Here is a 22,288-nt window from a genome sequence, read left to right on the forward strand (position 1 = left end):
TATGGAGGGAAGGGTTCAGGGAGATTAGCTAGGAGATATTTAGTGATTTTGTCTTAACTTATAGGCTAGCCCAGTATATATACGAAGACAAACACTTTTTGTGCTTCTTTGTCTTCATGTACGTTTATCTGCCGCCATTTTCCGGTTTGAACAACAAAAACGTAACATTCGTATTCATTTTTATGTTATTCCAAATACGAATGTACAAGTCTATTATCCATCCTCATTATGTTACCCCTTAAATATTGTTATGTTGCCGATTGTTGTTGATTGGTTTAGGCAGCCTTTGTGATTGTGGGATGAAGAAAAGGGAGAATTTCAGGACAGGAAAATGCTTTGAAGGCATCAGTAGTTCACCTTAAAGATATAATTTAGCAGTTGAGACATTTTCAAGATGTTAGTTGATTAATGTCCCAGCTTTGTGGAGTCTCTAAATCGTTCAGTCTTCATGAGTAATAATAACCATTGACTTTGATGGCAGATAAGAACAATTCCACCCGTGTAGTCTGCCCATCTTTCCTAATGTAAAGATTCACACCCTGAATCAATCCTTGGTCTCATCTTAGATCCAGAATAACCATATGCCTATCCCATGCATGTTTATATTCTCACTTCTGCTGGAAGGCAAAAATATATCAACTGCCAAGAATTGAATAGATTGTTCTAGGAACAGCTACCATAAGGGACAGTTCTTCCTAATGTAAAGGAGCTGTCTGCATGGAATTCCACAGATTAAATGAAATGGAGAGGATTATATGATGAGGCATGAAGAACAACACTGCCAAAAATGTCCTTTCAAAGCAGGACAGTGTGTGTTTCATTAAAACTGAAGGAATGGCGAGCAGGAAGTGTGAAAACAGAATAATATGCTGCTCATAGCATTTAACCATGAAAAAACCCACATTCTGACTGAAATGGTAGTAAACCGTTATTAGCATGAAAATTGCTGTTTTTAGACTATGAAATTAACTATATGATTAAGACATAGCACTTTTTGTCTATTTCTGGCAGGACAGAGGATCGTCCCTGACTGGCCACAAGCTGTTCAATTGATTCTATCAATTGAAAATGTATACGATTTTGCACACAGCACACAGCTCCCTCATGGCCTCCTTACACATTAGCCTCCTTGCTCTGCGCTAAAGCTGTGTGCTGGGATATGATGTCATATAGCAGGGTACTGCTTTAATGCCTCATGAAGTGGTAAGGTTAGTACGCAATCTTGTAACACCTCTAACCTTGTCCCTTTCCACCTCTACCTACATCCCCAATGTACGCACGTTATTTTAAAATATACACACATAATTGGTGTATTGCATCATTATTATATAATATATCATTAATAGGAAAGAAAAAAAACATTTTATCGTATAAAAGTTTTAAAATCGTAAAGAAAGCCTCTTACATTAATAATATGTGAGATAACCGCTAAAGTTCTCATCGAATTCGCATCGACCCACAAAGGGGACCGGCTGTGATGTTAGGAATCCATGGCAGATAGTTAATGTAAAAGGCTTTGTTCAAGATTTTGCCATTAAATGTTTAAACCTTTATACGATTAAATTTTAGATTTTCCTAGCTTTGCGTTTGAAAATATAGATTTTATTAAAGACAGGAGGCGAATATTATGCATTAAATCCTTCTTTACTACTCCCAGCAGCAAATAGTTAACAGAGAAAAAAACAAACGGTTGAACAAGAAATCTATAACACAGGTGTTCAATCAAGGTGAACACAGTTAACCAATCAATAAACAGCAGGTAGTATAAGAGCAAGGTCCCCCCATATATCGTCCTCTTTCACACTGCGAACTGGAAAAAATCTTGTAACTGGAACCGAATGGCGATGAACAGGAGATCACTAGCTGTGCTGTCGTCTTTATGCTAAAACGGTATAAAAAACAGGGTTGGGTTAATAGGGCGGGATAATATTCGCCTCCTGTCGTTAATAAAATCTATATTTTCATACGCAAAGCTAGGAAAATCTAAAATTTTAAAACAGACAGGAGGCTTCATATTATGCATGTTCAACGCTATGATCTAGCCAATTATGTCACAAAATTACAGTTGAAACATGGACCTCAGGCTTAAAATAGAAAGTTCTGAAAGTGGAGTCTGAAGACCAATCAGCTGCCTTAATGATTTCAGCTAATGATCCCCCGGCTCGGAAAACCTTAGAAGACATTGCACTCCTAATGGAATAAGCCCCAAATAGAGAGACATCGATGTTCACCATCTCCATGGTAGTTCTAACCCATCTAGCTAGGGTCGTCGTAGAGACAGGGAGAAAAGGTTTGCGAAAAGAGATAAGAAGTTGAGGAAGAGTAGGATTACGAAGGGAAGAAGTTGCAGTCTCATATGTTCTAAGGCAGTGAACTACACACAGGTCAGGGTGGTCAGGAAAAGACGGGTAAAATACAGATGAGGTATGAGTTTTAGTACGTCTGAGAATTGAAAAGGAAACTCCAGATGGAGAGAAGTTTCGGGAGGTAAGGTCTAATGCCTTCACATCAGAAACTCGTTTGAAGGAAATCAGGCAAAGGAGCATGGTGAGCTTAAAGGACAGTAGTCTTAGAGGAAGAGAGTCATTAGGTCCCCAGGATTTCAAAAGTTGCAGTACAATATTAACATCCCATGTGCAGGTGTATTTAGGTTGAGGGGGGTGTTTGAACCGAATACCTTGCATAAGTTTACAAATCAGGGGATGTTGACCAGTAGGTAGAGAGTCAATCGGGGTGTGTTTGGCAGAAATGGCTGATCGATATACATTTAGTGTGCGATATGCCTTACCCATATCAAATTGAAAGGAAAGGAAATTAAGTATGTGGGCTACAGTGGCATGTGTGGGATCCAAGTGTCTCTCCAAGCACCAACGAACCCAAAGTTTCCAGGCTGATCCGTAATTGATACGGGTACCCGGAGCCCAGGCGTCTGATAGGATTAGATGAGATTGACCCGAAATGAAGCATGCCATCAGATGTAGATAGTTGGATAGAATCAGTGGATGGGGTCTCCCGCAAGGGTCGTGGAGGATGTGGTTGTGTGACGAGAGCAATCAGGGTACGTCTATCATCATGTTGAGCGATTGGGGAAAACATGGTTGCATTGGCCAGAGAGGTACTATGATGGCTATGGTCGCTCTCTGGGATGTCGTGTGAAGGAGAACTCGGGGAATAATGACAAATGGAGGGAAGGCATAATTGGTTCCCTCCGACCACGAGTGGTCCCTTGCCTCGGGATCTGGACGCCAGCTGAAAAAGATTTCGAGTTGGCGATTCAGTCTCGATGTAAAGAGATCTATGCTGAATGGGCCCCACAGGGAAGATATGCGATGGAAAACGTTTGGGTCCAACATCCAATTGCTGAGGTCCAAGAGGAAACGAGAGTTCCAGTCGGCTATGGTGTTTGATAAACCGGGTAGGTACTCGACCCGAAGGACGATGTGTCTGTCTAAACAGAAATGCCAGAATTCTTTGGCAATATCCGCTAATGCTTTGGACTTGGTACCTCCCAATCGGTTTATGTACTGCACCGCGGAGATGTTGTCTAGTTTGAGAAGGACACAACAATCGTTGAAAATTAACAAATCGCGGAGAAAATTTATTCCCTCCATTTGAAATGTTGGTATTTGACATAATTGTTTAGATGTTTTAAATTTATGACAGGTCTGTAGCATGCATCCTTCTTTTTTACTAAGAAGATATTGCTCACAAAGCCTGGAGTGGCAAGAGGGACTTGAATAATGGCCTGTTTGGATGCCAGATCGGTAATCTCGTTGTGGACTAATAATTGGTCATGTGTGGAGAAATGAATGGGACCAGGGGGTGTCACCTGGGTGGGTTCGGTTACGAATTCTATCAGCTAACCTTTCATGGTGTTTAAAACCCATGGATCGTATGTGATCTGTTCCCATATATGGAAAAAATGACCCAGTCTGCCTCCCAAGTTTACTGGGGAAGAAAGGGGACATGTTATGGGACCTACCGGTCGACGTTTTGGATCGTGATGCCCCTCGGTATCCTCGGGACTGCCAAAGTCGGCTTCTTTGAGGAAAGAAGGGTAAGGTTTCGGAGGTCTCCTTGTACTGTTGGTACGATGAGGATCGAGAGCCTCTGGAGTTGTATCTCTGAGATGAATGGCTGGGGAAGTGGCCCCTGCCTTTCCCAGCCTTCCCGAAAACCTTTGGGTTGAATACTTTTTTAATAGAACTTTGGGCTTTATCGAGGGATGTGAAAATATTCACATATTTCCCGATATCTTTTATGAAAGAGTCCCTGAATAGACCTTCCGCAGAGGGGCCCGGTTCATTTTCAGCCACATGTGTGAGTTGTTGGTCAATCTTCATGAGGATCGAGCGTCTACAAATAGCCCTTTGGAGCCATCCTTTGATAACACTGTTGTCAAAGGATGTATCGGTCCTCTCTGCTTCCTCAACTAATTCAAAAAAATTTGCCAGAGGGCCTGTTATGTCCAACACCTTGTCCTGGCATGATTTAAAAAGACCTGTCCAGGCCTTTGTTAGGATTCTTTCCTGATTTGGACAGGAAACGGACCATAGTAGGATCCAATTCAGGGGTCTGCGCGACTTTATTAGGTAAGGTAGGCCTGGGGCATTCAGCCCTTAATTTGTTACGTGTTGCCTTATCTAGAGGCTTTCTTAGCCAGGTTGAGAAATATTTGGAAATATGAGTGTTCGAAATCCACTCTCCTGAGCGAGGGTGAGCAATTAACTCTGGGTCAAACAATGGTTGCCCTTTTGAATCCAGTAAAACTGGTGCATTTTTATCTTCCCCATTATGAGGGTCAGTCCCTTGAGCCTCCGAATCTGATGAAGTGGGAGGCTTGTATTCCGAATCGTCTGAATCTGAGTTAGAATCAGAGGAATCGGTAGATGAAGCGGTGAAATAGGAGTCAGGTTTGCTCCTTACAGCAGCCTTGCCTGCCCGCTTGTCTTCCTCACGGGTAGAGGGTCGTGTGAAGGGTTGTTTGACACCTTCGGTAGTTTTACGCTCGGGGCGTAAGGTCTGTTCGTCATCTTTAAATTGTCCCCTACGCTTTTTAGGCGATTCTTGGGGTGCGTCAATAAAACAATGACGTCTTTTTCTGGGTGGCCTTCCCAGACCTCTTCATGCCAGTGGCTAGCTGGCGTACAGACTCCTCAGCTGACCAGAAATGGTCAGAGGGGGTCCTGTGGTGTGAAGTATGTGAGGTACTAGGTGTACCGGCAGTGGAATGGGCAATGGCCAATGCCACAGATTGGGCAATGGAATCCTGCATAGATGGCAGGGCAATTGCTGAAGAAACAGTTTTATTAACTGTTGAGTCTAAAATCCTCTGGAAGTGTTCCTCATTTACAAAATCCCCTTCAGGGGAAGGAGAGGGATTAATGTCCTCAGAAGGCATATTAGAGCAATCTTTGGACATGAGGGAAACAATATAATAGGGGTACTAAGTCACAGAATGGCTGAGTAGTAAAAAAGAATGACTAAATCCTGAGGTAATCCCAAAACTCTGACTGTGTACTGTGAGGGAAAACAAAAAGAGCGGGAGAACAGCTGACAACCAGCTGGGGGGGCGGGTCCGCAACGCTCGTGAGTACGAGGGGGCGGAACCAGGTGTGTTAAACTTGCAGTCATGCAATGCAGGGAAACCAAAATACAGACGGCGAAGAGGTATAACAGTCGGGGGGTCAGCCTGGTCAGTGTGTGGAAGTGAAGGAAATGTGAATATGTATTGCACAAACTAGCAGATGTCACAGTATGTGAAAGTTATATATTTAGGAAATGCCAAAATAGTAATCTAGTAAATGTGCTGGATACTTATCTGTTCCAGGGAGCAGCAAAGAAAGAGGATGATATATGGGGGGACCTTGCTCTTATACTACCTGCTGTTTATTGATTGGTTACCTGTGTTCACCTTGATTGCACACCTGTGTTATAGATTTCTTGTTCAACCGTTTTTTTTTTCTCTGTTAACTATTTGCTGCTGGGAGTAGTAAAGAAGGATTTAATGCGAAGCCTCTTGTCTGTTTAAAAATTTTTTTTTTATTAATGATACATGACCCCAACGATTTATGAGAATGACAACATAATTATATGAGTACACATGTTATTTACTTTATCACTGAGGTGTTAGATATCATTTTGTATAGATCAAACTTTTCTGTGCTCTAAATTGATATAAAGCATAAAATTACACTGATTTGGAATAAGCAAGCTAGTTTTATATTTTTTTGAACGTGTTGTCAAAATCTAAAACAGAACTGTAGGAAGCTTTTTTTCCTAATATATTTGTAATGCTCTATATGTAATCCATGAGTTATAAGATATTTCATACTCTCCTTATGTTGCAAGTTTTATATAAATACCCATAACATGTTCTTGACGATCTAGTCTCCCCCACAGAAATATTGTCTTAATGAGAGGTATGTATGCACCGCTTGGAAATATAGTTATTGCACAAATCCAATTTAGTAAGAAAATGTGATAAAATCCAGAGTACAGTTGTAAACTGTAGGAAATCCAAACAGTATGAACATTTATTAAATCTGACACGTCGGTGCTATATATCTTGCTGAGTTCCTTAGATACCAGATTAAGAGCACATGTTTCAGTCCAATCAGGATTAATCAGTGACTTCAACTTAATTTTGCACACCCTCAGCTGTAAATGGTTTATGCACTTTGTACATATACATAAATCTTCTGTATGTCAAAATGTCCAGATGACTATAAAAACTCTGTTCAGCGGAGAACTTCCATTTTGTTTAACATTTGCAACTCAATGGGGAGACAATGCTCTGCAACTTTGGGAAAAGGTACTTTATAGTGTATTTTGCCTCCCATGATGCCCCTCTTTTGTAGGTGGTAGGTGTTTGGCTGGCATGCCCAGATTGGTCATCTGGCATACCAGGCAAATGCCCATTGTTCTGGTGGCTGATGGGGCAGCATTCTTACCGATACTGTCAAGCCAGTGGCAGATTGCATCCTGCTGGATATGTGCAACTGCATGCCACAACAGTATAAAAAAATGAGCAGCTGCGCTGGCAGCCGCCCAGTGACCAGGGCCGGCGTTTGGGGTGTGCGAGCTGTGCAGTCGCACAGGGTGCCATGGCAGCAGGGGAGCCATGCGGCCGTCCCATCACCAAGGCCAGGGCCGCGCTGAGGTGGGTTCACGGGGTGCACAGCACCCAGGCAGCAGGGAGCAGAGAAGAAATAGGGGCGCTAGGCCACCTTTGTCTCCTCTGCTCCCTGCAATGCTATGTTTCCGTACAAGATTTATATCTTCAATGCTGAGTTCACATGTGATTTTCAATTGATCTATACCTGCAAAGCTGGGTTTGTATGTTATTCTGTTGATCTATATCTGCTATGCTATGTTTCCATACATTATTTATGTATACCTGCAAATATAGGGTTTGTATGTCTTATTCAGGTGATCTGTACATGCAAGTGCTGTTTACATGTGTTGTTTATCTGATCTATACCTGAACTACATGGAGGAAGGAATAGAGAAGTGGGGATGGTTACGGGGGAGAGGACCTCTCAATGTCACGGTGCAGTCAGAAGGAGGGAAGACTTCACTGACTCTCACAGTCAACCCCTAATCTGCAGTCAGTGTGGCAAATATTTATTTTTTGGTGCGGGAGCGGAGGGAGTGATTGCATGCTAGGGAGCGTGGAGGGGGTGCCAAGGAAATAATTGCCTAGGGTCCAATTTTTTCAAAATGTAAAGAAAAAATGTTTTTGTTACAAAGATTGCATTAAACCTGTTTTCCCTATGTTTAATGTATATAAGGTACATTATTGTTACCAGTGTTTCCAGTTATATATTATTGTACTTGTTTGTTAAAACTAGTTGTTTGTTAGAAGATTTTTTTCCTTTCTTTTTTTGTCGAGGGGGGCGCTAGAGAAGTAGTCCGCACAGGGCGCCTGGACACCTAACGCCAGCATGTATGCTGGCTTTAAAGTGCCAAGGCTGCTTAGACAGCTCCAGTCTGGCCATGTTGGTGGGTAATATCTTTACAGTCTAAAATAAAACTGTACATGTACAACAGAAAATGTGTTAATATGTTTAAAGAAAATAAGTTATTAATATAAAATGGAAAGCAGTTGTCCTCGTATTTGTTATGTATGTGTGACTTGCTTAACTGACACATCTGGAGCATTAATACACAATGCTTAATTGACGTTCTTTAGTTTAGGAAATAGAAGAGAAACTACTATGATTTAAATTCATGTTTTACTAAATGAGTTACACAACCTTATAGGAAGAAATTCCCGGCATCTTAAAATGGAAGGAATGTACCTTTATAATAGAATAAAGCTTGGATTAATTTTGGAGTCTATCATTCTACTACGAGAGGTGCGCAAGTATCAGCTCATACTCTTCACAGCATCCTAATGCAAAATAGTTTGTTTTTTTCCCCTGCCCCTTTTTAAAGATGTTGGCTATATATTATTTTAACTTAACATTTGTAATAAATACATGTTAACAAAAATAGTTTGAATTTACATTAAATTTGAACACTAGTGTAAATACTCCATAGACCGGTCACTCTCAAGGTCCTCTCAGTTCCCATGACTAATTTCTGATGACTTGCAAAGTTGGGCAGGCACTGGGATTGGTTTAAGAAACTATGGTATTTGGGCAATGTTATACACTGTTACATTTCATAATGTAAAGGGCAGAGTTTGCCATCTAGTGGCCTAACCATCAAAATGAATTTTTTATATTTAATATTAAAATCTGATTTCCTTAATGGTTAATATCATGGAGCTAGAATTAAAAAATTGTCTACTTGAAATTATGATTATTCATATTATTAATTCAGCACAAAAAAGAAACAGAACTGGTTTTATGCTGATAGCAGTTAACCAAAAAGCAGGGCTTACTTTAATATTGGACCCTAGGCAAGCATTTTCTCGTAACCCCCCCTCCCCACCTTACATGCAATCATCCTCCCCTCCAACACCAAAAGAACCCACAAAAACACAAAAGTACTTGCCACATTGACTCTGCAGGTTTGGAGGAGACTGTCAAAGTCAGTTCGGTTTTCCCTCCTTCTAACCATTGCATGACTAGGGTCTGCTGAGTGACCCCGAAACAGACATGTGAGCAGTGATCAGGGCCAGCTTTAGGTGTTCAGGTGCCCTGTGCGGGCCACCCCCGTGGTACCCAGGGCAGCTACCCCTTTTGCCCTGTGTTAAAGACTGCCTGACCAAAAGTTAGAGTTAAAAAGATCACCATACTCATGAGAAAAACAAAGGGAATACCATTATGTCTCATATATCCACACCAGCCCAAGAGACAATGGAGTCTTTAGTGAAAACTGATGCCACATAAGATACCTTAGATGGAATGGCAGAATAAGCATTAAGGGGTTTTAAATATATGCAACATGAATAGACAGAGACAGTGGTTTGGGGGATTAACATAAAATCATGATCCCTAGGGACTGTGGACCCAGGGATTGAGACATGGGACATGAGACATGGGATTAGGAGACCGGAAAGATTATGGGTGGGAATAAGTTTCATAGTGAGAATAAATTTCATAGTGCGACATAAAATCACAATCATGGGGTAGTCGAAATATATGACCCAGTGTGTTATTGAAGATGTCTTTTAATATTAATATTAATATTACACAGCGTATCCAAGTGGTGAGAAATGTTGACAAACCAGTGTTGTCCTGTTTAGTTAAGATAAAGAGTGCCTATGGTGGTTAAGTCAGTTCACAGGTTGCTTGGTTTCACCAACATATTTTATATTGGAGCATTTCTTGTGTTCCATGAAATACACCATGCTGTTGGGTTTGCAAGTGAATGCTCCAAGAATCATTTAACAGTTTTGTTGGATGTGTCTTTTGTATAGAGATGTGCTGGCAGGTTGCACAGTTCTATCTGTTGCAGTGTGAGGTCCCTGTGAGCGATGGCACAATAGATGGGCATCTGTTTCTAACCAGATGAAGGTTGGCTTGCTATTTGTATGATATGACAGGTGATTATACTAAAATGTCTGAGTATCTGGTCCTCAGAGTATTGATTGCAAGTCCTTTCCTATATCAGAAAGCTGAAATAAACTACATGCACAGTATACTAATGGCATTTTTACCATTTTAATGCTACCTCCAAAGTTGGACCAGGACCAGGACTGCAGGGGCCTTCTAACTGAAAGACAGATTGCAGACAGAGTGAACCGGGATAGAAGTACCAACCCTAAGACAGAAGCAAAGGTAGCGTTTGTAAACTAATTTTTCGGAGGTCAGTGAAGAACCATTATTGCTCCTGCTATTAGTTCTATGACCTTAGCAGGTCCATGTTTAAAAAAAGGTCACTGTCAATATTTTCTCAATGCCAAATGGAGATAACCATTAGCATAATTGCAAAACAGAATATTAACGTAATGGTACAGGACTGCATTGCATTCTTTATAGAGAATCAATCTTTATTGGTGTACAGCAGATGGAAAAAATACTCTTTTTTTCAGTTTGATCTTCATTAAATATATTTGTCTTTAATTACAATAATGGGTATGGTCAGATAAATGTATACACAATCTTATCTTCATAGTGTACATTGATCATGTGACATAGAACATGCCCTCCAACAATTAAACATACAACATTTGCTCAAGGAACTTTTAGTAGGTAAAAGCACACTTGGTGGAAGAGTTTGGCAACTTGACACACAGTAGCAGTTTACACATAGATGAGTTAACGATTGCACCAACTCAGAGGCAGGCTCAGAGCACATGGACTGGCAGATATATGAATTGTTACTGGCATGATGGGAGCTGAAATAGCAAGTATAATACACCAACATAGGACAGTGGCGTTTTGTATAAAGGAATGTCACTGGATCTTTTGCTACAGCTGTGAGATTTCTTATAATAGCCTTGTTTGATGGTGCAAATCATTAAAGGAACATGGCACTTTTGATTTATGTGAAGCTGCTCCTTTAACAGATTTACATGGCTTGAATATGGCAACTATATCCTTCTTAAGACTCATGTCAGCCTGCCCCTGTTAACATCAACAGCAAAATAAATTCTGAAGGAAGCATTTTTAAAGTGCACACATCATGCTTACACATATATAAAGGAGTGATGGAAATTCTCTAAAAGTCATCTACTAAAATGGATTGAAAGAAATAACAATATTCTTTGAAAAATACATTGTCATAATCTGCAAAAACAATACAATAACAGAAAGGAACACCAGCCATGAGAAAGTAACTGAGTAACTGAGTTCATAGAATAAAAAGAAAAAACATTTTTGGAAGTTGGGTCAAGTGCCCATATAACCTGCAATCATATTTTAAGGGTAATCTATATAGTGAATTATTATGAAATCATTTTCCAGACTCAGGATCCCTGCGCTCAGTACTATGATATTCTAAGTAAAAATGTCATAAGTTAGAAAAGAACATCATCCATTTTTACTATTTTATGTAAACTACACTCTGAGCGTTTGTACAAGCTTAGTCATGGACTGTAAATGATTCCTTATACTGGGAGGTTGCACAGTGAATGGCAGATATAGTCTCAGCTAATTTCCCACTAACTGCACATTGCTCTAATATAGAACAATGACTTGTAGGTAGACTATTATGACTAAAGTGTGTGTATGGCTTACGTCCTTGGACATTTTGTTATAATATACAATGGAAATAGTATTTATCATTTTTATGTGTTATATATTTATTTTTTAGGCTTGATATAGTCAATTTGGAAAAAAAATATGACATTTGTGTACACCACCATTCCTGAGCTAAGGAATAGGTTCTACTTGGTACGATACATACCTAAAATAACTTCTTGGTAGAAAGATAAACTTAAGGAGGTGCCATATCTGCAAGGCTTGTGGAGAACCCCCAAGCAAATGCATAGATGTATTTCTCAGAATCTTCTCTATGGATTCTGCATGAGTTTTTGTCTCAGCCTCAGTAATTTGCAGAAGCGTTCATCAGAACTTAATTGTGGAGCATTTTCTAGCACTGACTAATTTTTAAAGTTGATGCTATTAGTTAGGCCCAGACCTAGTGTGGCAGGACAGGTGGGCTGAAGCTTAAAGGGCATTTTTTTCTGATCTCACTTGTAACCATCCTTGAGATGCACTACCTTCTTAGGCAAAACACCAGGATAGGATATATCCCAAAGCAAAATGAGAAAACTCGGCTGGAGGTGCTTTCCAGGGTCAGGTCTGGGGTAGGTACCCTCATAAATAGGTCTCTGGTTTTAGTAGATTATATTTGAAATATAGCTCAATTAAACTGAAATTCCAAGTGAATATTTAAGGTCCTTACAGAATTGTAATAGAAGGTTAATTACAGGGGCCAGTTACTGTTCAGCAGTCAGACAGTGAAAGGGCATTCTCGGATACTAAAAAAAGTCAAAGGTGATTTGTACCTCAATGACCAAGGGGAGACAAGGTAGAAAAACGACTACAGAGGTTGAAGGCTAGAAGGAGAGTCTAAACAGCTGGTGAAAGGTTAACGAAAATAATGTCAGGTTGTACTGAAAATCAGGGGTTAAAAGGAAGTCAGTACCCTTTTCAGAGCTAGCAAAACAAACTGTAATGTGACATAATAAAGGAAGCTCAAAATAACATTTGTAGCTGATATGATTCTTTCATTCTCTTACAACTTCTGTTTTGCTTACTTTTGATATTCGCTTGGTTGCTGTTAGCATACGTTAGCATTGACATATGTAAACAGGTCAAGCAGACAACTATATAATGCAAACACATGGATAACTTACTATCCTGAAAATATATCTTACTTTATCAACTCCATCTCATTGTGTTTCACCAATAAAACCTTATAGTTTGTTTGTATTAAGATGCTATCAAATTTGACTTTGTTTTCTGCACCATTGTCCAGGAAGTGACATCATGTTGTCATTTAATCCTACTCATCTAGGGGATGTTTTTTTTAGAAATTTAAAGGGAAACTAACAGATATAAAATGTATGCTACATAAATGGTGCATTCTATAAATACCATAACATGCTCTAGAGAGGGGAGGGAAGGATACTTTGAATGTGATGTATATTTGTTTTCTAGCCTAGAGCTAATAGAGATTCTGCTGGGTTCCATACTGAAGGTATATCTTTCACAAATAATTGAATGGCAAACCTCACACAAACTGCAGTGTCAATTGCATTCTATCATTATTTATTTACTTGTGATAGATCTCTGTCGCTGAATCCAACCCATTAACTAGTTAGAACTAGTGATTTGATACATAATATAGCAAAGTATGCCATGTAATATGCTAATTTCTATTTAAAAAAGCACAGCAGCTTCTCTGCCAACAGCTAAAGCACCTGCTATTAAAATAATGTTTCCCTTTAAAAATTGTTCACCTTCAGTTAATAAGAAAACATAGACTCAATTAAGTGGTTATTTCTAGTTAGCATTTATACTCTCAGGCTGGGTAAATAAGAAAACATCTGAATTCAAAATTAGGATAAACTACAGACATTCAGAATTATCCACAGTCCAAATTTGTAGGTGTCATAAAAAAAAGTCTTAAAAAAATTAAAAGCATTGGAAAAATATAAGATTGCGGTCTATATCTACAGCAAGGATAATTGTAGTGAGAGTGAATGGAATTCTCAGGATTTGATTTGGCCAGGGTGATCACTGCAGGGAAATTCAGGAAAAGTAACGTAATATTACAGATGGCTTTTGTTTCCGTTTACATCAACACCTGGTTTCTGGTATCAGGAAGTCGCAGTCCCACTAGACCTCCACATACAAGGACAGTAGAGGCCAGCAAGATCGGAATAGCTTTGGTGATTCCAACAAGTGAACCAAATATCAAGTTTCCAAGTACAGCTGCTGCTTTGCATAGAGCATTCAAAAACCCAAAGCCAGTTGCCCTGTAAAAGAAAACAAACCCAAAAAATGAGAGAAAAATCAACATATCTATTGTTAAAAATAAAAGTTTATTTCAGGTGGAATAACGAATGCTGCTTTTCAATTCTACAATGTAGACTTATCTATGTAGAAAAAAAAACAAAGAGCAGAAGGAAGAATGGTCCTGGATGAAGGTCAAACACCCCATCATTCTGTAGAGACTATAATCGGCTTTAAAATGAGATTTTAATGCAATAACATATTTTAACTGAATGTGTAATTCCCATTAGATTCATATGTGTTTGTTTTGGAGCAGATATGTGTGAACATAGTGTGACAAGATCTGTAAAGCAATAAGGGAGTTACTGATGGCCCATGTTACTCCCTTATTACTAGCCAACACAAAGATTGGCACATAACCTCAGCTAAGTGAACCAAGGAGCAGGGGATGGAATGAGATCCCCCAGATTCTTCCCAACAGACCATCAGGGACAAGGCTCCCGAAGCCCCTTTATGATCCTCCCCACTCAACCTTGTTAATGGGAATTAGACTTTTCTATTTATATAACATTTTAAAAATACACCCAGATTAGATTTCTATATAATTTAGTCTTTAAAAAAATACATAAATCACACACTATAAAGTACAAGGGGTTTTAAAATTGCTTAAATTAGTATGTTTTCCTTCCCCAATGACTTCTTTAGAAGGTTCACAGAAGTAATTAAGTGTAGTTAGGGCAATTTACATGTATTTGGAACACATCTCATTGCTTTATTAAAAATTAGGATGGCTTCCTCCTTTTAATTTGGAAGTAAGCACTTTCTTTGTAAAACATAGGTTTTGTTTCGTGTTACCTTTTGTCAGTAGGGTAGAGCTCCACAGTAACCACATCAAGGGAATTCCAGGCAGAAATAGTAAGACCATTGTATACGCACAGCATGCCAACCATCATAGACTCACTGGTACCAAACCACAGCAGGAAACAACTGATACCAGACAGCACCATTGAGCCTCCTGTGCAAAAATCAGACAAAGGACACATGATTAGGCTTCGCTCCCACAATTTCCTCGTTCATATTACTTTCTTATTGTCTCATTAATAATCAAGTAACATAACAGTTAAATGTGCAATATCTGCATCTCTAACATCTGGCAATAGGGAACCATCAGAACATAATGGGTTATTCATTTACACTGGGGAATCAAACAAGGAAGGTTAAACTCAGACTACTGTTTAGCAAAGTATATTAGTAGTTAAAGTATGGTAGTAGTTTAAATATTTTTTCTCAATAGTAGCTATCAATAAAGACCACTAATCATCAATGGCAATATAGGTTTGTTCAATTTTACAGAAAATAGAAAAACATTAACCAGTGTTACACCATGTCTGATAAATTGATCATTTCTATTTGATTTCTGAATGTAACAAACATGTTTCCCTCCTCCTATTTTAAAATTAAAGATAACACTATACCTAACATTGTCAGTCGCCCAATCTTGTCCATTAGAAGAGCTGAGACAATGTTGCCTGGCAAAACAGCCAAAGTCCCCAGGAAATTTACAAAGTAGATCCAGTATGCACTGTAGTCATCATCAAAGGTAATCTGACATCCAACTTTAGGCTCAGTAAATGTGCAGTTATCCAGGTTACTATCAGTAAACTTGTACTTCTCAAGGTCTGTAGGAATAAATGCAAATCAATTTAATGTACACAATATATATTTTTTAGTTTAAAAAAAGTATATAAAAAGTATATAAAATTATATAAAAAAAAGAATATAAAATAAGGTATGTAATAATACATAAACAAGTTTTTCGAAGTTTTACTTGTATTGCTTAAAGGGTAATCTTTTTTAAAAAAATATTTATACATGGAATTTACATCTTGGTGGTGCAGCATTTTAGGCCAAAGAGTCATATATGGTGTATAATGTATAACAATACTGTCAAAATTACTTACATAGGTGCTAGATACCACAGAATGAAACAAATATTGCATACTGAAAATGGGAGAAGATCATTTTTAGTTGCACCCTTTGTTTTAATATAATAAAATGTTAGGAAAAGATCGAGAGTATTTTTCTTACCCTATTCATAATATTTTTTCTATTCATAATATTGCAACGTCAATATAAGGACTATATTAGAATATTTACACCTTGTCTTTTTTTGTCAGGGATTTGTCTCAATCATCTTTTTGGACATTTCAGAATGTATTCCTTTTTTATTTTTGTTAGTGCTTTTAACAATTTTGGTTATATTAAAGCTGTATTATCAATGCTTACATTATACAATTATATAATATGTTGATAATACATTTTAAATTCCACTATTAACTACAAGTGCCTATTCAATATAACAATTATTTTCTAAACTGTTTTTAATTATTTTATTTAGTAATGAATTTGCTGCTTTTTCCCAACAGATGCAAATATAAGCTGCCCCTTCTGTTATATAAGATGTTTTTATTTTACATTGACTTTCACATTTTTTTCCTTTTTATTCGGAATAATTGTTTTGACATTTAATTCTCTAGAAAGGATAAACATGTTTTTAAACGTTGATTATGAATGATACTCAAGGTGTTGCTGTATTCATGTACTTTCTGTTGGGGGAACAAATCTGTTAATAATCCTTCTCACATAATGATAATACAAAAACTTGTGAAACTATTTCTTAGGAGATGAAAGTGCACTGTTTTGGTAGGCAATCTTAACTTAATATCAAAGTTATCATAAAAAGTTATCATAAAACAGAATTTACCCACCTGTGTTGACAAAATGTGAATTTATAAAGGTGCAGTTCTTGAAGTATGTGTTTAGTGAAGTGACATCCTCAAAGTAACATTTCTCAAAGAGAGAGTCTTGGAAGACAACTGACTTAAACTTCATTGACAGGAACCTGTCAATATAAAGCATTCATGTAATTAATGGTGTGTATTTACTAATACAGAGACTTGCAGTAGAGTTGACCATTTTTATCACAACTATCACTGTTATCACTAGACATCATGAAGGGCCAACCCCAGTGGGCTTCTCCTGTGAGAAGGACTGGCCTGTCCCTGCATAAGGGATAGGATGATTTTAGATCTAAAATATATTTATGTTATAATATACATACAGTGATTACCAGACATGAATAGTCTCAGACAATTAACCCCCTCCATTACCAGACATGAGCAGTCTCAGACAATTAACCCCCTCCATTACCAGACATGAGCAGTCTCAGACAATTAACCCTCTCCATTACCAGACAAGAGCAGTCTCAAAAAATGAGTCCCTCTATTACTAGACATGAACAGTCTCAGAAAAGTAACTCCCTGTATTATCAGACATAACACACATAGTAATACAAACAGAGAAACACAATCACTCACATACGCACACAGCAGGTTTCTTACCTGGTGCAGGCTGCAGCTTACACAAAGCTCCCTGTGGAGGGACTCAGCCAATCAGGAGAGGCTTCTGAACTCTCTGCTAATCAGGAGAGTTGAGACATCTCTCCTGATTGGCTGAGACCCCCTTCACCCTATTATTTTTTTTAAAGAGGGAGACTTTGTCTCCTTGAGCTGGCCCCCAGGAGAGCTGGGCCCCTTTTAACTGTAATGGTTCTAACCCTTTGATGGCGGCCCTGAGGGATAGTTAGTGAGAGAAGACTTCTTGGGGCATTTCACTGATTTAACTATGGATTTTACAGGCCAACCAAGCTCTTATTGCAGGAGAAGAGAATTGTAGTTGGGCCTTCATAATACATAGTGATATCACGGCATTGACAAGTTCAACTTGCATGCAAATTCCCAGGATAATGACTACACCCAAATATTCATATATCATCTGTTTCATATTTTACCCCACAATTGTAATGTTATTCAATTCAAGAAAAAAATGCGGTGGTTTACTCTTTGTCTAGTTTTTTTTTAAAACAGTTTTGATTTCCATATTATTCTATTTTAAAAACTATAGTTACGTTTCAAAGCTAAATGCATGCATAATTTTCCTTTCATTGTAAGAAACCACCATGTTATAATTCAAAAGGTTAATATGTATGCATATTTGTGTAAGAAAATAGGATATAGCTGTATTGATCCAAGAGAAAATGAATATTTAGTAGAAGTTGATATCTTTCATTAGACCAAAATGTAGAGGTTTTTTTCCTCCAGATATAAATATAATACAGTAGGGTATGTTTTTTTGCAATTCTTTTACCCTATTGTATTGTATATAATGTGTTGCAATTAATAAATATTTCATATTCTAAGTATATAATATCATAAAGGGGAATACATAAAAACAATAATTCTACAATTTCATATTTAAAATTCCAATACACTGTAACTAATTTCCCATGCCTCTTAAATCTTTTTCTTCATTTGTAGAAGTGAATTAGCTTCTCATTGCTGAATGCATTTGTCTTTCATACTGAACTACTTCTCTCCTCTGGTGCCTTATTAAACATGCCTTCTAACCACTTCAGACACCTCTAGAGTCCTTTCACAGCCAAAGCCTCTCATTGACTGCCCTACTCATTAATCACAAACTCTCAAAAGCTCCTATTCTTAATGCCTTTATGTCCGGTTTTTGTTCTTTAAAAAATCACCTACATTGATTGAACCACAATTCAGCTTTTGTTGTGTCGTGTAATGTAAAGAAGACAAAATAAAGTGCAGTTTTTTCCCTTCAATTGTACTTATTACACATACAAAATCCCAAAATAGCAATCTAGTTTTAGTTCACCAAGTTGAAATGCAGAATGGATATAAGTATAGTGGAGAATAAACTCAGAATTAAAGGTAGGCTAAAAAAATAACTTCATGTGCAAAATATGCTGTTTGTAAGCCATGGTTTTGGGCTTCAGATGGTGCTTGCACTCAATAACAATGGTGTCTACAATGCTTTATTATTGTGTTTTATTGCTAGAGTATGTGGCACAGAATATGTAATGGTACCTTAAACAATTTTATAACTTAAAGATGATTTCCTTTTGGTTCAAGTTATAATAAAATGTTTTGTCTAAATGTTTGTAATTTTCTTCTTTACTCTGAATCTTTACACAGAATCTTTTCTAAAGCCTGTCAATGTATGTTTTTTGTGTCACCTGATAAGCTTTGCACGAGAAATTAAAAAAGAAAAAAAATCTGGAAAAGGATAAGTCATTCAACAGTACTATAAGTTACGTCTATAATTCCTATAGTTACTTAAAATGTTTACATTTAGTAGAGTATGTGGCACACAACCTTAAAAGTGGGGGGAAAAAATGGTTTTAAAGAAGTACCTGTCATTGACAAACTCTCCATTTGTATGGATCTGGTTTTCCAGGGTGAAGTTAAAGGTGTAGTTTGAAATATGTTGCCCGTTAAAATTTTTCACTCTTAATGCATATTCGTTCTCTTGTAGGTGTCTGATAACATCGGAAAACCATACTGACAAGCCATAGTACCTGTAGAAAGAAATAGTAGCTGCGTGAAAGCTGTATCGAGTTTGTGATTAATAGATATGTCCCAAAGATTTATCCCCCTATGCTGTTCATTTGCCCACCTTCTGTTTACATTTACTTGTGTGGGCATTGTCTTTGGGGTAGGTTCCTTTGGAGGGGCAGGGAGATCTATGGCCATCTTTACATGTTGTTGGGCGTAGGGCAGCAGGGCATGACAACACGGCCAGCAAGTTGTCTTTTCTTCCTCCAATAGATGGTCGCACAAATGTATATAGGGTGGTACAATAGAAACTGGGTCTACCATTAATAGGAAGGAAAATGTAGCCATGTTTTCTATAATAGTTCTTAAGTATGACTGAATGCCTGATAAAAGAGGTGGGTCTTTTTGTTAAGGTTTGTAATGATAGTGCCTCCCTGACTGAGTGCCGTAAAGAGTGTGGGGGCGGTGTGTGGCTAAATGCCCTGGAACGTGACTTTGTCTTTATTCTGGGCACTGAAAGGAGAGGTTTGTTGGCCGGCCAAAGAGAGCAAGATGGAATATTGGGTGAGGATCTCTTTCAGGTACTGTGGAGGTTAATTGTGTAAGGCTTTGAAGGTCAGCAGACCAATTTTAAAGTATGCACGACATTAAGCATGGAGTGGAGAGCAGGTGTTATGTGACATGAACGAGTTTGATTGGTCAATAACCTGGCTGCTAGTCTTTTCAAACTAACCTATTAGCAGTGTATGAAGAAGTCAGTAAAATATAGATCTAGGAATGGAAGTAGATATGATCTTTTTGGATTTTGCTAAGGCATTTGATGTGGTTCCACACAAAAGGTTACTGTACAAATTGTCAGAAATAGGCTTGGGGCAAATATATGTATTTTGAGTGGAACGCAAAGAATGGTTATGAATGAAAAATTCATGACTTTAGGGTCGGGTAAGTAACAGATCCTTTTTAAAGATATAGCATTTTTTGTGTTTTAAGATCAGATGTTTAACTTTCACTCACACTATACCACAAATTTTAGTTCCCCTTTGACCGATGTAGTATAAACATAATACTGCAGACAGTTTGATATCTGTGATGACAAACACAACATGCCAATTATAATTTGTAGTATAGTAGGAGTGCAAATTAAACATCTTAACTTAAAACACGAAAAAAAAACTGCTTCAGTAAAATGTGTTTCTTTTAGGTTCTAATTTTAATCATCCAAATATATTTATTTATTTACATCTGAGAGTCACCATACCACGAGAGTCAAACATAGGCATAGGTCCCAGAAGCTCTTGCATAGAATAGGGTACCTCAAGACGTAGGTGATCTCTAAGGTTTTTTGGCGCATAAGTAGGTCATTTGGAGCTTTCTTTGTATGGGATAGGCACTCTTTGTCCCTACTGTAATCACATATAAGTACTGTTTTCACACATGTACCTCAGAAGAACATTTAAATACAAAAACAGATAACATACAGGAGATGGGGGTCCTCAACACAGCCGGAATTTTATGTTATTTTTTTTTTTTTTTTACTTAATTGCTACTACAAAAGCATCCACCACATTAATACTTTCTTGGCTGGCTGAGGATGTTGAGGGCAGCACCAAGCAGCTGCATGTCCTTGCGTTATACTCTTACCCAAATGATAGTGTGAGCCATACTACAGTCAACTTGATTGTGTTATCTTTGACAGGGTAGTCAAAGCACCTTGTGAACGTCAACCATATCTGTAAAATAATATGCAGTATTAACAAGCATGTCAGGAAAATTATACATTAAATCATTATACATCACAAGACAGTTAAAGACAATGTTAATTAGTGGACTAACTAATTACCTGGTTTCATTTTAATTAATTTGTGAAAAGAAGCAAAAATATCATTGGCGTTGACAGGACCCATAACTGCTCAGTTGTACTGTGTTCTAATCTAGAGTGTCAGTTCTAACTATGATCATATTCCCTTTGGTGAATTGCTCATTAGAATGGTTCCAGCAAAGAAAATTGGTAATTATTCTGTAAATGATTCAGGCTTTAAAACCACTATGCCAGCTGGTAAAAAATAGAAACATGCAGAACCATTGTTTATATGTTAATTGTGTTAACAGTGTTTAACCCCTTCCAGACTTCATGGCATTGCATACGTACGTGTTATACATGATACAGTGGTGTCCTGTCTCTGTAGAAGATATTCTGGATGATCACAAGCAAGTCACACACCTCGAGGAAGCCCTACACTACTGTCAGTAGTGGGTGAAACTCGTTGACACAGGGGCCAGAAGGGTATATTAGGGACCCTCTCAGGGAACTTCCCACTGTTAATGCTTGCTGTATGTGCTCTGCCTCCTCATTATTAGTGCTGTTCATGTTGGTGCATTTGTTCGCTGGAATGGTGCAAGGTGGATATGGGCTGCTATGCATGGAACGCTAGTAGCACTACATATAGTTGATAAATACTTGAGTTGGCTCGGTTCCAGCTCATGTTATGGTTGGTTATATGTTAATATGCTTAGGTAAATTTGCATACATTTGCACAATAAAGTTAACTGTTTACAACATTGTTTAAGAATATGTTGAGTGTCACGGTGCAGAGCTGCAAACTGAAAGCACCAATGACAATTTTCTCCATAGCTGACTTTAATAAATGTTTAAACTTAGATTTATGGCGTGGTCTCTTATTTGGGTGGGGAAAAAGGTGCCGACCTAGGCTCTACCTCAGTCTTGAAATAACCACATATATATTTTTGAAACAAGAAAGTTATCTTAAAGTTGTGAATCATTTTTTTGAGTTTTGAAACAAAATGAGCGTTCACTTACACCATAAAGCTCTGTGCGGATTCTGACAAAGCACCTTTTGTACCAGGTTCCTGTATCTGTCTCTATTTCTATAAGCTCGTCAATTTGTTTTGGAGTCTTTATTCTTTGAACCTGAAAAAAAAGGAATGTCTTTAATCTTCACATTGCAGAAATGTATCTTATTGTAGAGAAATACATAATTGGAATATTATATTCTT

At 37.9% G+C, this 22,288-nt stretch overlaps 1 protein-coding gene across 1 annotated transcript in view; it reads right to left on the reverse strand.

The window, feature by feature from the left end:
* Positions 1 to 13,698: 13,698 nt before the first annotated feature.
* The window catches only part of LOC149276081 (synaptic vesicle glycoprotein 2C-like), a 77,187-nt gene continuing 68,597 nt past the window's right edge, over positions 13,699 to 22,288 (reverse strand). Inside the window, exons 6-12 of the mRNA XM_089503921.1 lie at positions 22,092 to 22,202; positions 20,915 to 21,003; positions 19,132 to 19,296; positions 16,628 to 16,761; positions 15,335 to 15,538; positions 14,715 to 14,874; positions 13,699 to 13,882 (exon numbers count right to left, since the gene is read on the reverse strand). Of these exons, the coding sequence (XP_089360047.1) occupies positions 13,699 to 13,882; positions 14,715 to 14,874; positions 15,335 to 15,538; positions 16,628 to 16,761; positions 19,132 to 19,296; positions 20,915 to 21,003; positions 22,092 to 22,202 (1,047 nt within the window). The remainder of the gene's footprint in view (positions 13,883 to 14,714; positions 14,875 to 15,334; positions 15,539 to 16,627; positions 16,762 to 19,131; positions 19,297 to 20,914; positions 21,004 to 22,091; positions 22,203 to 22,288) is intronic.

This window comes from Sceloporus occidentalis, unplaced genomic scaffold (genome assembly GCF_023333645.1).
Source record: "Sceloporus occidentalis isolate IW3139 unplaced genomic scaffold, rSceOcc1.0.p SCAF_248, whole genome shotgun sequence".
Classification (NCBI taxonomy): domain Eukaryota; kingdom Metazoa; phylum Chordata; class Lepidosauria; order Squamata; family Phrynosomatidae; genus Sceloporus; species Sceloporus occidentalis.